At 53.1% G+C, this 16,018-nt stretch overlaps 5 protein-coding genes across 5 annotated transcripts; 2 read left to right on the top strand and 3 right to left on the bottom strand.

Moving 5' to 3' along the window:
- Positions 1–130: 130 nt before the first annotated feature.
- Positions 131–1,311, top strand: BDP81DRAFT_403904 (uncharacterized protein; the record flags this gene model as incomplete). Its single annotated transcript, XM_060588896.1, has 4 exons — positions 131–434; positions 489–952; positions 1,009–1,098; positions 1,186–1,311. 4 exons carry the CDS (start codon positions 131–133, stop codon positions 1,243–1,245), a joined length of 918 nt encoding a protein of 305 aa, XP_060449109.1. The 3' UTR covers positions 1,246–1,311.
- A 510-nt stretch (positions 1,312–1,821) lies between these two features.
- On the bottom strand, positions 1,822–3,139 carry BDP81DRAFT_311569 (Gtr1/RagA G protein conserved region-domain-containing protein; the record flags this gene model as incomplete). Its single annotated transcript, XM_060583730.1, has 3 exons — positions 1,822–2,680; positions 2,738–2,839; positions 2,898–3,139. The coding sequence occupies 3 exons, from the start codon at positions 3,137–3,139 to the stop codon at positions 1,822–1,824; spliced, it is 1,203 nt and encodes a 400-aa protein (XP_060449108.1).
- A 2,303-nt stretch (positions 3,140–5,442) lies between these two features.
- Positions 5,443–6,717, bottom strand: BDP81DRAFT_458614 (macrophage migration inhibitory factor; the record flags this gene model as incomplete). Its single annotated transcript, XM_060593434.1, has 3 exons — positions 5,443–5,814; positions 5,867–6,262; positions 6,319–6,717. 3 exons carry the CDS (start codon positions 6,715–6,717, stop codon positions 5,443–5,445), a joined length of 1,167 nt encoding a protein of 388 aa, XP_060449107.1.
- Positions 6,718–9,879: 3,162 nt separating this feature from the next.
- On the bottom strand, positions 9,880–10,659 carry BDP81DRAFT_458613 (uncharacterized protein; the record flags this gene model as incomplete). The annotated part of the gene is made up of 2 exons (XM_060593433.1): positions 9,880–10,263; positions 10,330–10,659. 2 exons carry the CDS (start codon positions 10,657–10,659, stop codon positions 9,880–9,882), a joined length of 714 nt encoding a protein of 237 aa, XP_060449106.1.
- Positions 10,660–14,330: 3,671 nt separating this feature from the next.
- BDP81DRAFT_164401 (uncharacterized protein) lies at positions 14,331–15,494 on the top strand. The gene is made up of 2 exons (XM_060582081.1): positions 14,331–14,501; positions 14,574–15,494. Exons 1-2 carry the CDS (start codon positions 14,412–14,414, stop codon positions 15,261–15,263), a joined length of 780 nt encoding a protein of 259 aa, XP_060449105.1. The 5' UTR covers positions 14,331–14,411; the 3' UTR covers positions 15,264–15,494.
- The last annotated feature ends 524 nt before the right edge of the window (positions 15,495–16,018 follow it).

The following is a 16,018-nucleotide window of genomic DNA, read 5'->3' as shown; positions in this document are numbered from 1 at the left end:
TACATTGAGGCAGGAAAGTAAATCAGCCATTTCCCACATGAAACCACTTGCCAAATCCAAACCATCACCCCTACTGAGATTTTCTCTCTTCAATACAGTATTCATGTCTGAATACGGACCCAGAGACGACATGGACGAAATTGGCGACCACCCGGACGAAGAGAAAGACGTCGAGGCTATCATCAATGGCCAGCTAGCATCCGCGCTATTAGACACTGAACAGGCCAATTTACATTGCGGAGTCTTAGAGACACTCGCGGATTATACCCCCCTCGGGGTACAGGATGACACTCCCAAAGTACTCCGTCTCTTTGTAGACAAACTCCCAGCCAAGGGACAGTTGGTCCTGCTCTCGGAGATTATGCGATATAAGAACAATCCAGCCAAGCTGAGGCAGCTCCGTGACTTCCTCATCCAAGCCATTTTGATACCTCGTATGCATATGCTCTATTTCGCTTGAGTCGAAGCTAACCCATTGCATCTCTTAGTCAAAACTCATTCAAAGCGCAAAACTGAAGAAGACATTGTGTCGCCAGTATCTGCTTCGAGTTCCGAGATAGAACGCCCAGATCCGCTTCTTTTGGAGATCGAGTCCTATGTCGATGATTCAGAGTTGAGAAGAGATTGCCTCCTCCGCGATGGCGGCCAATGTGTCGTCACGAAGTGGTTTGACAAGGGCTGGTTGGAGAAGAAGTTCTCTGGGCAGATGATGCCTCAAGGCTGTATGAGCACCCTAGACTGCGTTCACATTATCCCGTTCTCGATTGGGAATTCCGACGAGCGGAAGCAAAAGGGGAAGATTTGGTGGGCGCTGTGGAGATACTTCCCTGATCTTAAGGGGAAGATCGCCCCCGACACAATCGATCAGACTGGCAACGCTTTCATGGTGCAGGCAATAGTCCATGACGATTTCGGAGACCTCGAATTTGGTTTCGAGCGGCAACATGATTCGGTAAGTTATCATCGTCTTTATCAAACTATTCAATCGTAATTAACTTAGTCCTAAAGACTGCGAAATACAACATCCGCTGGTTTTGCGCATGGAATCCCGCTATCGGCCTATTCAAAAACTACCCCGAAGTGGTGGAATTCGCTTCTGTAGATCCTGGGGTCACGGAGCTACCAGACCTAGTCTTCTTGGACGTGCATTATCGAGTAGGAGACATACTTAATATAAGTTACTAGTGGTTCTCCTCCCCCTCTCGTATTTGCCTCTGTTTCTGCCACCACTCTTCTCTATCCTAAAGTACCTCTGTTATGCATATATTCCTCAAAGAATATACTTCAAGAGATATAAATGGGGATAGCGGTAATAGCAGTGGTCTTCTACCTTGTCACACCCACTTGTTCCCTCGATGCCATTTTCTCACCAACCTGTTCTACTTCGGAGTTCTACATTCAGAAACTTTCACTTGGGCTGGTTAGCCAGATGCAGTTCTAGTCAAGGGACAAATACCATTTTGTACTTCTTCAATAGCGAGTTGTTTACGGGTGCTGCAAGTCAAGCCATCATGGTTCGAGTTACAAGGTCGCGTCTGAGGAGGGACTCGGTGGGTGGGAAGCAACGTTTCTATTCCTTAGACGAATGATGAAATCGCATGCAAGGGCGGTGCGATGACAAGCGTACTCTGCGTATGCTATTCGTACTTCTGAACGCGATCGTTGATATTTTCCCGATAACAGAACCTACTTACACAACACGGGAGTCTCTCCACTTGCGTCCCTCCGTACTCGATGCTCGGTGCTTGACGTCCCAAAGCTTCTCAAATCACTCATGCCTCATGGTCCCGTTCATGTCCCCCAAAACCCACCCATCCAGTCTCACTTCCTCGACTTTGTAATCTCAAAGAACTCGGTGACGCCCTGCACGACAGCCTCCACGTTCATGTTGACGAGCGGCATGCGGTCATACGAGTCCTCCTTCATAATCGCCACGAGGGCAAGGTACCGATCGACCTCACGCAGCATGATAGGCCGCTGCGAGTCGTGCAGGACCATGCAGCTCTCGGCCCAGTTGCACGCAACCTGGTCCTCGACTTTGGCATTCCAGGGCTCGGCCTCGAGACGCTTGCGCTGGCCGTCGGACCGCGGCCAGGAGCCGTAAACCTCGGTGATGTCGATGATGACGTCAATGTAGTCGGAGCAGATCTCGTAGGAAGCCATGTCGGCCGTGGCGGAGTCGGTGGCGATGTAAATCTTGGAGAGCACGTCAAAGAGGTAGGCCTTTTCGAAGCGGCAGGTTCGGCACAAGTTGGTGAGCATGGCCTCGAGGGTGCCGAGCTGGGGGATGAGCTTCTGGATGACCTTAGAAAAGGCCTCAAAGATGGAATGGTTGTAGATGGACGTCAGGTGGAACGTGACGGGAGCGTTTTCGAAGCCGTGGTCCGAGAGCTCGTCTTGGATGCGGATGGTGATGTCGCGCTGGATGTCGAGCTTGTAGTCGTCCGAGAGACCGTCGACCTTATGTATAAAGACCTCGATGTTGATGTTTGGGTAGAAGCGCTGGAGGTTCAGGACTGTGGCGTTGAGGCGGGCTACGGCTTCGAGGTAGTCGTCCTGCGCGTCAATGACCCAGATGAGAGCGCCAATCTCGCCAAAGATGGCGTCCATGTCAAAGTTTGGGTTCTCGAAGAAGTCAATCTGGCCGGGGAAATCCCAGACCTGGTAGTCCATGAAGGATCTGAGGAAGTTGTTCAGTAAAGGTTGCTCATCACAATGGCTCGGGTGGAGTCCTTACGCCATGGAGTCCTTCTGGATACGAGCTGTCGACTCAAGGAAAAGCGTCTCGTTCGGCGGTAGCTTATGGAAGACGACGCTCGATATTGATGACTTACCGCTCCTGTCATCGTAGTCAGCATGGACTTCACCTCTGGTACCGGCATGGAGGAGTGGCATACCTTCTCTGACCCATCAAGAGGAGTCTGGGCTTCCCCTTTGAAGGGGGGGCCGGAGGCATCTCCATAATCTTGCTCGCATCCTGCGGCTGTACTCCTTGACTCTGATCGTAGACACGCTGGAGTGTTAGCCTAGCTGGACTTAAACGACCGTTTGTTCGCAAAGAGCCCCCGTAGGGAGAAACACCCAAGCCATCGACCGCTTGGGACAGCATGGAATCTATAGAACGGGGCGATTTGTCCATTTCGTAACTCAGAGGGGGATGGTGTTGAAAGGCAGCCAGCTTTCTCAGAAGCGCAACTCTAGTATAAAGGTAGACCACGAGAGCTTGCGTGTTAATGAGTTATAGTATCGCCGAGGTCGTTGCCACGCTGTATGCTGCTTGCCCTTCGTTGTTTGTCGGTGTCTCGGGAAAATGGATGCCACAGACCGAGGGACCCCTCGATGTTTGCACGGGTTCTTTGATGAGGTCGACCGGATCTCAAGCCTGACAACGATGCGTGACGGGAATCGAGCCGTGTCCCTCAAACAAAGCTGTTGCCAGCGAGGCACCAAAAGCCTGGCTGGCCTGCCACCAAACCCTCGCATCAACTCGCTTGCGGCTCCTCCAAAGTGACCCAATCTGAAAAGCTTGTTTTTCTCAGACACGTCGAAAAGAATACGACCGCCTTCGACGGGCACACGCAGCGGAGATCTGCCGGCTCGAGGTCTGGCGCATCTTCGTAATAAAAAAACGTGGCTTGAAAGCAGGGGCAAAGTTGAGAAAAAGTTGGCCTTCATGCAGGCCCTTTCGAAGAAGAACCATACGTCGACGCCCAATGTGTTTTATTTGAACCAGCTTTGACTCGATGCTGATCTCAATGTCGCACAAAACACCACATCATCCATGACACCGTGGCTCAGCCCTTCCCGCTTGATCTGACGAGGGACAGCGAGTTGACTACCCGTTCCCGCGGACGAACCATGTTGGCTCTCCTGTTGTCCGATGACCTCGCCGGCATGAACACTGAGGTGACGCAGAATGCAGATGCGCAGCGTATGCTGATGGTATCCAAGTTGCTGAGAGCTTGCATCCCGTATAAGGAGTGAATGCGTGTCCTTGAACGAGCTGGAGTCTGCTTCCAGAAGTTCGACCCAAGAGCCCTCATCAGGCGTGTCCCAGAATATCGTATAGTTGAAATCATTTTGCATTCGCGACTCGTCTGTCGAAGCCTCTCCAAGAGTGCGTAAAGGATGTATGAGAAAGCAGGGCAAAAAGGACCGCAGCAGCTTGGGTAGGAAACGAAGACCACAACATTGAGAAACTTCAAGAACTCACTTCCATTTTCCTCTCAGACTCCCTAAACTCTTTGCTTGAAGTCCTGTCGTCTAGTTCACAAGACGCACCTGCTTTGCGCCGTTGAGCGTTAGTCGTCGTCGAGGCTAGTCGTTGGATCACCTCACTCCACAGCGACGGCCGCTGATAGGACCCTCGTTTCCCGGAATCGACGCTGACACGGGCAGGTGTAAAAATACGTGCCGCTCTCTTGCTTGGTAAAGCCCCTTCCGACCCTCCGACAGTGGTTGTAGAGAAGTGAGGAAGCCTGTTTCGCTTGAGTACAATGTGCTGGAGGTACGTCTGGCCTATCACCGAGTGCGTATCTGTATGCCGTGACCGTTTCCAGGTTGCATATCGGACCTGTGGAGCGGGCAAGGCGGGTGGACGGGCGAGGCAAGCACTACTGCGTAAGGTAGGTAGGTATTCGTAAGGTGGTAGGGGAGAAATGACGATGCAGGAGCAGCGATAAGATAAACACGGCCTGAGTCGATGAAAAAAAAACCCCGTGCTGAGCGCGTCTGAGCTGGCCCAGTACTGGACGGGTTTCCACGCAATTTAAGCGAGACCCCACCTTCCAGGTTCCAGGGTACTTCATTCAGCTTGCTCACTGTACACGGCACTTGAGTAGGCAAGGTTTCTCACCCGTTCATCTCATCACTCAAGACTCATTCGCTTACGTTCACCACCACCTCAATTCATGAGTTTGGTAAGACGTCGATGCCCAAATTCATCATACAACTTCCCCATAAAGGTTCCAAAAGTCACTGGACTCGGAACTTGGGACACAATCAAGTATATTTTATGATAGTCGGTCATTACAGATACTTATCTACCTGATGTCTCAAGTAACATTAGAAGGTCACTGAGAATGCAAAGATCGTTGATCAATGAAGGGTAATGATAAGGTTGATATAATTAGTGAATGCATAGTTTTGGCATGTATGAGTTTGATTGAGACGAGTACAGATCAGTCTGCCTCTCAATCATAAAACTCCTACTATTAGACAGTACAGATACGATTACAAATGATAGAATTCCAGACTTATGACTCCAGCATGCCCGAGCGGGCTGTAATGCAGAACTCCGTCTCCCTTTTTATCGATGCAATGCTCTGTTTCTTGACCTCGTCAAGTTCCAATTTGACCACTGCTCCAGACCCGATAAAGAGCACAATACAAAACAAAGAGAAAGAGAGACTTCAGCTGGGAGATAGAAGTAAGAGTCACCGTTTACGATGCTACGGTAGGCATGGGCGCGGGCGTGCTCCTAGGGGAGCGAGAGAACAGCGCAATGACGAAGCTGCTCTTTCGCTTTGCCACCTTGGACTTCTTGAGAGATGCCGAAGTGTTGGTAGGCGCCTTCTCGACTTCCTTGATAGGCGCATCAGCCTTCTCATCGGGAACCGCAGCCGGGGTCTTGTTGGCGTGGACCTCGGGAATGGGAGGGATCGGGGGCGCATCGGTTGCGCTATGCGGAGGAGTAAGCTCATGGGGAGGAGGCATGACCGAGTCTTTGTGAGGAGCAACGGATTCTCTTCTAAAGTCAAAGACAGAGCCCTTCCTACCTCCGACAATGGAGCCGTGACGCAGAGCTGACATGGACTGCAGGGCTGTTAGCATATCTCATATTGATCATGATTATCATAGTACACACCTTGCCGCTGATACTCTTGCGGTTGCGACCGCGGCGCTCGGCAATGGTCTCTTCCTCCTCGCCAGTCATCTCCGCAATGTGAGAAGCGGTGGTCTTGCCGTTGACAGCCATGTTCTCTGCCGGGACTTCGACGAACTTGACGAATCCACGGGCGGGTGCAACGCCAAGAGCTTCGTGGAGGTGCTTCTGGAGCAGGGCCGTGTTCCTCTTGTTCTTGGTCACGCCGACCTCGAGCGGTAATGCATGGATCGACATGGTGTAGGCCGGTTCAAAGGTACCTCCAAAGAGCATGCAGGCCCCATGCTGCAGGTTGACCACGATCGAAGTTACTGGCCGCTGGTACCTAACCGACAGCTGGTATGAAAAGTCCGTGATAAAGCTGAACTCGTCATTGATCTGTGCAAGGTGTGTTAGTCGGGAATCCTCTACTCGTGACCCAGAAAAGCACATACAATGACGTTGGTGCGGAGCTCTGCCATCACGATGGCCTCCGCACAGGCGCGGTCCTTGATAACATTGGACTCTCTGTCGCCCTGGAAGGCCTCCTCGTAGTAAGAGCTGCGGCGTTTAGCCATGTCGGCTTGCGTCTTGGATTTTCTATTGTTGTTGCGAGTATCGCCGGGTAGAGAGTGAACGACGTCTCGAGTAAGACTATCCCCTTCGACAATAGGGGTGGGTGCCGTGGAAGGACGACGACTCATCCTTCTCTCGGCAAAAGACATGCCTCCGACCTGGGAAAGACGTTTGTTCTCGGGGGTGACGGGTGGGTGAGAGTGAATCTTCTCGTTGGTCGTGCTAGGGGTGACAGAATCCGCGGGAGGGGAAGAAGGCGGGGAGACAGGGTCGGTCATTTTTTTTTTTTGGCAACGATATTCGAAGGCCCGAGGCTGAGATAAAGGTGTTTCGACGGTGCTTAAGAATTGGGCTGATGTATCAGACGTGGCTGTCTGGGAACGGCGTATTTCACTAGTAGCGGCCGTGTTAGTGTCGCCCATCGGCCAGAAACCACCTAGCTCGACACGTACCGAAGAGAAACCAACCGCTATCGTCGAGTGATGTTGGCGAACTGAGCGAGTCTGGACAACTAGATTCCCCTTGGACTTGGCGTAATATGTTCAGCTGTCAAGAATGCAGTGTAGATAGGTCGAGCGGACGACGCGCACGGAGTCTCTCGTATTCGAGGCGGCTAGGGCTGGAAACAGTTGCCGAAAGGATGATAAAGGCGCAGAAGGTCGATGCAAAGAACCAGCCACTGAGAGAGAAGTCGGGTTGCCGATCTTACAAGATGTGGCAAGGAGACGAGACGCACTGAGCGGGATACGGTGGAGTTCCGAGGGTGTTTGATATGGGAAACAAACAGCTGGACGAACGAACAAGAGCAGGATCCGACTGCCTGGTGACTCGGGGGACTATTATATGAGGTGAAGATGGCTGGTGCTAGCTGTTGCTGGTCGTCAGCCAGAGGAGCTATGGGGACGCGAGTCGTTGGGACGGAATCGATGCAGAGGCGGTTAGCCACCCAGAAACGCGAGGAAATGGTTGAAAACGGAAAGAGCCAAGGCCAGATGCGCACTCTACGCCTTTCTTCCCACTTGACGAAGCCCGGTTTCAACGCAAGACAGGTCGATCAGAACGAACGGAAGGAGGAAAGATGGAGAAAGAAAGCGGGCTGGACTGAACTGGATTGGACGAACCTTGCCAAAGCTCGCATCTTCTTTTGCCTCACCTGGATACCGGTGTTCTGATTTCAAGGTACGTTACGTAGGTAGGGCAACTTGCCTCATCTAGTATTTGGTATGGGAAGATGCGGTAGTAGACCGTAACTTATCTGGCCAGGTAACAAACTACCTAACTTACCTTGACTAGAGTGAATGTGTGGGAGGGCTGTACCTCATGTTGATTGACCACGCGATATCTGGAGGCGAGGCATGGCCGTGTTACCTAAAATTGTCTACAACTAGGCTACAACGTGTGTGTTGCCAGGGTTCTCCGTTGATTGCGACCGTGGAGTTTGGGTGTGCGTGGTACACGACATGAACAACCTGGAAACCCGCAATCATCCTACCGTGCCTTCGTTCATTCATACCTTACCTCTGCCATTCTCGGCCGTGTTGCCCGCAGCATAACTTATCAAGCTGCATGTCTGCGACACGAGAGATTGCTTGGGATTCCGCAGGTCTGGAGCCTTCCCGCTGCCGTCAGTGCTAAAGGGGCATGGACCAGAGACATGGTCAAAGGCAGTCTAGGTACGTAGTAGATACCAGAAATTCAGGGTTCAGGACACGAGGACCGGCTCTAGAATGCAAAAGCGCCTAAACCGGTCTACGGCGGTAGACTGTGGTGCCTGAGATATCGGTAGACGAGAGCGAGAAGGGTAAGGCCAAAGGCACGCCGCAGCCAGCTGCTCGGCCAGCCGCATCATGGACTGTGCGACATCCGGAAAGCGCTGACAAGAGGGGGGGAAGAAGTTGTTTGCTGATTCCGCGTGGTTTGTGGGTGGGGGGGGGGCAAGTCTGCTTCCTCTGGCTCTGGACTCTGGAGCCGTCTGGATTCGTTAGACACGCTCACGGCTGAAGTGCTGGTTGTCGAGTCCGTCACGGCCGTCTGACTCCGTCTTTCGACCCTGCTTGCGCCGTCTTGACAGGAACGAGGCCGGCTCAAAGACGAACAAGTCAATACAATGGAGGCGCGGATTGGCAACAAGCGGGTATGTTTCTGCTGGGGTCGACGGAGTTGGTAAAGATTGGACGGAATGACCATGTTTCCGGGGAGTCTAAAACATGGGAAATGTGAAGCCATGAGCACTTGGGGGGGGGGGGGGGCACTGAGGCACGCACACTGCAGATAGGCCCAGGTACGTACCGTAGAAAAGGTGAAAGATGGGGCGCGCTAAGGATGGGGTTATGGGCAGAATCCACGGGCCACGGCCACTTCCTGTTAGGTCGAGGGCCAAAGCGGCACTCACCTCATTTTGATTCTTGTTCTATCCCAAGTTCCCAACACCAACTTCACCAAGCACGCGCTGTGCTTTCGGGCCAATCGTTCCGCGTCCACCTGTCGCCCGGCAGCCCCTAGCCGCCCTAGCCGTCGTCGTCAGTCGTGCATCTAACCTGGCGTAGCGACTCCCGAGTCCCCCCCGCGACCTTCGCTCGGTTGGGCTGTCTCTCGAGTCTTTGGTGGCTTGAAGGCGTCTCACTGAAACTCAAAGATAGGAGGCAGGCATGCTCCCGACGATAGGAGGATGATATCCAGTACCCAAGGGACTTACAGTAGTTCATCAAAGGGTCCAGAGTGTCTGAGCGAGACTTTACACTTGACTCTTTTACTGACAAGAAAATAAGCTTGAAACTCGTTCGCCTATGGCCCAAACCCTCGTCTTGTTACTTTGCCCAGACTTGAAGATTGCATCAACAACTACCTAGCCAAAATAAGGTATGGATGCCGATATTTTCAAAGAGGCGACTAATCATACCGTGCCGGAGCCGGGACGGGCCAGCTCCATCAACCCTTATCCACTCCATTGCAGCAACAGTTCGTCCGCAAACGGTTATGACCGAGAAACTTCTCAGGTTTCACCAACTTAGATTCACGTTGAGGATACGCCTGCGTCAGCGGGCACTCGAGTGGCGGCTCGTAGATTCCCTGGTGTCTGCAAGCTTCGAGCTGCTGTTCCTCGGTGAAAGCCGCATGCGGCCCCCGATCGAGGAGCATAGCTGCTAAAAGGATGAACATCGGATCAAACCCTGCATCGGTATCAGACATTCGAGCAGCGCCATTCATTGTCGAAGATGAAGGACACGAATTCCCTAGAAAATATTGAACTGATTGGATGACTACGTTGATACGTGACGTAGTTGGCTCCCATCTCTGCCAATACTACACATCCTAACGCCCGATTACAAGAATGAAGAACTTCCGTTTCCGGCGCCCTCTTTATTCCCTCGACCCAACCTGTGGATACATAGCAGACGACGACCGTTGACCTCCCTCGCGCGAACACCGAGCCGTTCTTCCTAGTGGTGATCACCCTCGACATCGCGGACTGACGAAGGCACTGGGCTGCCAGACTTGCGCTCCTCCAGTACCACTCTGTTGGTCTTGCTGACGTTTCGCTCGAGCATCATCTGATAGCCGCCCATTCCCACGATGATGGCCTCGATCGGGATCAGCAGGATGGACAGGTAGAGGCCCGCCTTACTTTGCTTGCAGAGGGTGCCGAAGTGCGGCCTCGTCATCATCGCAACATTGGACCAGCGGCAGCTCCAGCTCTGCAGTGTGTCGACCGTGATCGACGCGTTGATGCTGTAGAAGAAGGACATGGCAATGATCGATGCCACCAGCCCAACCAATGGGGCGGCCACAGCCAATGAGTTATGGACGAGAGTTCGGTTACGCAGCTGGTTGATGTCAGTCTCGGCTCACTCTCGAGAGGCACGGTGCCGGGGAAGCAGATTTGGACTTACACTTTGGACTCGACTGAAAAGGAGAGAGACAAGATTGACAATTATGAGAATGGAGCTCCCAACGACAAGTGCTACTGTTGGACGCAAGTCGAAGGCGTCCGGCCACAGCGGAAGCATGAAGCCGGCCGGTACATGGGTGGCATCGTAGACGGCCAGGGCATCTGCCGATGTACCAAGGATGGTGATGCCCATAAGGAGGGCCACAACCGTCAAACTGACTCTCGCGGCGTCAACTCCCTTGAGAAGACGTGCGTGAGAAGGGTAGTGAGTGTCATCGGAATCGACCTCAAAGTCTGAGGTTTGTGTGACGTTCTTAAGGTCGGAAGACATGGCGGTAGAGAACGTCGTAGAAAATTGTCGTAAAATGAGATGTAATTACAAGTGTAGAATGACCAGACGTGAGGTAAGAAACGATCTCGAGGAAAGAAAATACGTAGGAAAGGGGAGAAACTGATGGGAGCCAGGCTGTTGTGTGGTTCCCAGCATCACAAACTTACGAAAAGGGCGCTCATGAACGTACAAATACAAAGCTCAAAGATTAGATACGCGCCGTGAGCCGTGTCTAGGCACGGCACGTAATCTTGACCTTGTCTGGGGAACAACGGCAAAGTCCAAAATTATCGTGACGAGCGTTGCGCCGATGCAAGATAGCCGCGCTTGCGACATCTCGGAGCTCTGAGAGAGGAGATCATCGGGCACCCCTGAACAGCCGGCGAGCTTCACATTGGTCAGAAGCCCGCAGATGCCGGTCCCATTGGCGGTCATCCCCAGCGCTTAAAATGGCGGGAAGGCCATGGAGGAGGCCAATGATGAGGTGCAGATAACCTCGTTTTAAATCGAAACGCAAACGCTTATTCGCCGACCGAGATGTGACCACAATCCAAGGTTGCTGCAAGTCAGTGATAATAGAATGAGACTCTGATGATGGAGGTTCTTATTTGCCGCCGTCAGAAGGAATCCGAAGAATAAGCTCACGTCAAGCGGGAAGAGTGGAGATGAAAAGCAATCCCGGCATCCTTGATCCAGGCCAGGCGACTTAGGTAAGCATCTTCTTTTTTCACCCGACAAAACGGAAACTGCCATAGATAAGTGGGGTCGGCACGTGATTCATTCCCACATATCTGACTGACACCTGGTGAATTGCAAGGCCAGCTGGCAGGCCAAGTCTATCTCGTCCTTTTCCACAAGCTGTGTTATTGGCTTCACCAATCCATCCCACACCAGCGCCGACACCCAAAAAGAAACTTGCACCTTCGTATCTGCAAACCAATATACAACTTCGCCAGCTAGATTTTTACGAAAGCTGCCCAAATTGCGCGTCATACTGTCAGGCCTGTCGTGGTCTTTCTCATTTGAGGCCTGACGATACATACGGACACGGAACTTCAAGGTTGCGGACGTACGGGCACGGAGATTGGACGAGACAACTGATGGTCACTGCGACGTTGTCCGATATGCTCGTTCCTGAAGGCTGGATTGCGATGAACTCTCCATGACCACGAGTGTGTCTCATCTCTGAGCTGCGGCATGCAGCACTGCTCAGCCAATGGCGTTTCCACCTTCCCAGAGCGATGGCAATGATTCCACATCGCCAGGGGCGTCTGGACGGCAGGGTATCAGACCCCTCCACGAAAGGGTGAGGTAAGCAAGCAAATGTACAACAATAACAGCATGCTTGCAGATGAGGCTGTCCCAACCTTGCAGCCGTATGCGGCGATCAAACTGATGTCGGGGCTGTCAAAACTCTGCAGCCTTCAAGAAGCCGGCCTGTCGGACCTAGAGATGACAACCGCAACTGCCCCTAGGCTCGGATAGCGGCCATTCTATGATCTTACAAGAGCATTGATCCGAACTCCCTGTCGGTTTGTCGCCGGCACATAAAGCTCTTTGCAGTTCCAGCCTCATCCCAAGGTCTTTCACAGGTGAGTAGGACGACCATATCTTTGGGCCCAGTCCGGCCTAGTTCTTGGCCTCCACTGGAAGAGACATTGGCGTCCGCCGGGTAGGGCCGACTGCTCCGCATGTCAACAGTTGTCTGCACTAGCGGGCGGGCCATTAATGGACAAAGCAGCGGGCCAGCGGCCGAACCTAGCTGATGCCCCAGCTCGCCCAGGGTGCCAGAACAGTTTGGAGAGACTAGCGAACCAGTCTTCAGTTCGCGAACGACGAACTTGGCAGACGTGACTGCACATCGGAGGAAGCGAGAGTTTAGGTGCTTGGCCCTCAACGTCCACCGGGTGTGGACTGTCGATTAAGCCATCGTCAGCATATTAGCGAAAGCCAAAGGTCTCAAGGTTGCCATCAACAGCACTACGGCTACTCAGCTGCCTACCTACTGCAAGTATTGGCCCAGGACTCGGAGTTCGGCAGCCAGAGACTGTGGGGTGACGGTTCGCCCATCAAAAGTCGGCCACGAAGTGACAGGTCGATTCGCCGACTCAAGTCTCACCGTGGCGCCACGGGTATTCACTGCGGCACGGCTCCCAAGTCCATCCCTCCGGGTTGAGTGTCCCAGATGCTCGGGTTGACTCCTGTTGCACCATCAAGATGCATTGCAGCCGGTCAATCAGTCAGTCGTTGATCCATGTCCCGCATGGCAGACACGATATTCTTCTGCCTCTCTGTGCGAATTACAGAGTATCATTGGGAGTTGACAGCCGACCTTGTCCTCCTTGCAGCAGGGTTTCTCTGAATGTCGTCCAATACAGCAACTTAAAAAGTCCGGGCCAGCCAGGACGGAAGACGTAGGTACTCCGCTTCAGCTGAGATTGTTTACAGCCAAGCGAGGGATACGACGCTTGAGAACCACTCAAATTCAATGGTTCATCAGAAAGGCCCTGGTTCAGCACACAGACACACAGACTCCAGCATAAGCAGACTGCAGCGGCCACCGAGACATCCCCTGTCCTGACCCCTGACCACTGGCTCAGCCCAACTGACTGGAACCAACCAGGCGCTCATCACCCGTCATTGCATTCTGATGATCTACAGACCAGCTTACGGCCGGGCCGGTCAAATTCCTTTCTTTCGACTTCCGGGAAACCAGACAGGCACACACAAGACTCAGTAGAGCAAGTAATAGCGGACGGGAATCCTTACAGCCCACACAGGCCCTGGCTAGGCTCAGCAAGCCCTCCATGTCTATCCGCAACATATTCACATGTGCCTGATGGGTCCGGCCCATCACAATTCGCACCGCTTTGGCTTTCCCAGCAGCGCTCCCGCAGATCTGCACCCCTTGGCCTGACTTCGAGACCCCAAAGGCTTCTGCTTTTCACCTGCATTGCAGAGAACATCTCACACTCTTCTCTAACATTGAGATTAACGAATATTCCATCTCCAAGGGTTCATCAAACGTTATTGGCTCGAATACGGCACAGTGCCATTGTAATTACGAGAGTCCTAGGGACGTGGCTCAGTGCCGACACCTCTGCAGTTCTGTCGTGCAGACGGATATTGACCATCCCTTGGATCGGCACCCCGCCCCCCCCCCCCCCCCCCCCCCGAGGCGCTCGACCACCTTGACTACTTAGTACTCTGTCACCGGGTTCACTCTAACTGGAAAGGGAGCCATGACCGTCAGAATCCTACGAGCAGTGTGAACACCCCTGGTCGCCCCGAACCAAAGCCTCGGGTTCTGGGCCGCCACACTTTCTTCCCTGACACACATATGCAGTCTGGGGGGTGTGTTCGTCAAGTGGTCATGAATCACGAAAAAAGTTGGTATGCACACAGCTTTCCCTCCTACCCCAGTGTTCTGGTTGTGAGGAGAACCGGGGCTGGGTATTTGTCAAAGAAGTCTAATGATGTCTCGGGTCGCCTTGGACCTTGCGGGACGCAGCCTGGCAGGCATATCCTTTATCCTTTGTATCGTTTGCCCGGGATAGCGCTGGTAGCCGCGGCGTCGCGGCCGATATAATAACCACTCACGCTTGCCACCCCTCCATCAACCCGTCGTCGTGTCCCACACTGGCCCAACAAACACATCCGTTCGTTTCTGGGCATCCGTTCACACACTGCGGGACTTCAACGTCGCAAAGCCATTCTCGTAGTCTCGCACCAGCCCTCGGTTTATACAGATCATGTCAACCATCACGATAACCTCCGCTCCAAGAACGCGAAGAACCGGCTGCCCCGCGCAGGCGATACCACCTCGGCCTCTAGACCACTTTGTACGTTTAACTCCGTCGATCTCCTGTATAGCCCATAGCCGCGTCCAGCCCCGTTGACCGAAGCCATCACAGCATCTCTTCTCAAGGCTACCCGTAGAACTCCGCCTCAAGATCTGGAACTTCAACCTTCCACCACCGCGGGTCGTGCCCATCCGGTGCGGTGCCAAGTCTCTCTCCTTCGCCTCCCACGCCCAGTTACCAAGGCCCTCGACGAGCGGGTGTACCTCGTACACAGCCGTACCCGTCAACCTCCACGCCTGTCATGAATCCCGCCTCGAGGCCCTCAAGTCGTATTATCTCAGCTTCGGCATGACACGCAACCCGGGCCAGATCTTCTTCGACAAGGACCACGACGTCCTCTACTTTGGCGCCCGCGACGGCTACATGGCCTCCGAGGCGCAGTTCCGCACAGTCATGGCCCTCTGCGACCCCGAAGACATCTCACAAGTGCGCCGCCTCGCCATCAACGATTCCCTCTTCTGGGTCGACACGATGTACCAGTCCATGAGCGCCGCCAACTTGACGGTGGAGGTCCTCAAGCAGATCCGCGTGCGTATGCCGAAACTGGAACAGCTCGTCTTCGTGCCGCGGGACGAAAACCCAGTCTACGACGACGAGGTTGAGCTGGTGCCCGCGAACCCGCACGGCGTGCTGGAGCAGCAGATGGCGAGGCAAATGGAGGCGGCGATGAAGACCGTTTGCGACCTGTTTCCGGATTGGACGCCGCCGCAGTGGTGTATCATGGCTCTCGGGTCGGCATAAGCCCCGGGACCACTTCAAAGGATGGGCATTCATGGTTCCCGAGGGGAACAGATTTCTACCAGCGTGTTAAGCAACGTACCCCGTTCTCTTCTGCAAGGCAAGGCGGTAACGGCACACTCGCCTTCTTATGAGCAGGAAGGAGATGGACCTGCCGCGAGCATGAACTTCAAGACCATGTATTGGGCTGGTCAGACTGCATTTTCAAGATACCCTTTTGTCTTTTCTGTTCTTTTTGAGCGTCATGGAACACTTGCAATGTATTGCGAAGAAAATGTATCAGTTTATGTATTGATAGGGAGCATGTACGAGCCATGTGGATGATGTTAGCCAACAGAATTAGCGATTTCTGGTTCTCTCAACAGATTTTATTATGATCGGTTCTTCACTCACGTCTTAGTCTTGAAGTAAACAGTGATTGGATCAATGTTTGTGGCCTCGCCGATGGTGTTTTCTCGATAGGATTCACTGCTGAATAACTACACGGTCGAGAAAGTAGAAACAAAAGAAACACTCGTAATCGCCGGAGCACATCATCTCTATCGAAACTAGTTCCATCCCATAACCCCTCTCGACTATTAACCACCCCATCATCGTAGCTCCTGCGATGAAGGACAGAAACCCGGACATTTAGATACCACCATATTCAAATGTGCGTGGTGCGAGGGCCGACATCAATCTGTCCCATCCGCGTAGATTGCTGAGACAAAGACGGAGTGGCGTGATATTTGAATCTCTTCGAAAGTTGAGCCCGGATT

Source organism: Colletotrichum phormii (genome assembly GCF_030913505.1).
Source record: "Colletotrichum phormii strain CBS 102054 chromosome Unknown BDP81scaffold_4, whole genome shotgun sequence".
NCBI lineage: Eukaryota > Fungi > Ascomycota > Sordariomycetes > Glomerellales > Glomerellaceae > Colletotrichum > Colletotrichum phormii.
The sequence above is the reverse complement of the archived record's forward strand: the minus strand, read 5'-3'. Positions and strand labels throughout refer to the sequence as shown.

Coding starts and splice junctions, on each gene's coding strand:
- BDP81DRAFT_164401 (XM_060582081.1), top strand. CDS start 14,412: ATGTCAACCATCACGATAACCTCCGCTCCAAGAACGCGAAGAACCGGC. Junction 14,502..14,573: donor CTCGGCCTCTAGACCACTTT/GTACGTTTAACT, acceptor AAGCCATCACAG/CATCTCTTCTCAAGGCTACC.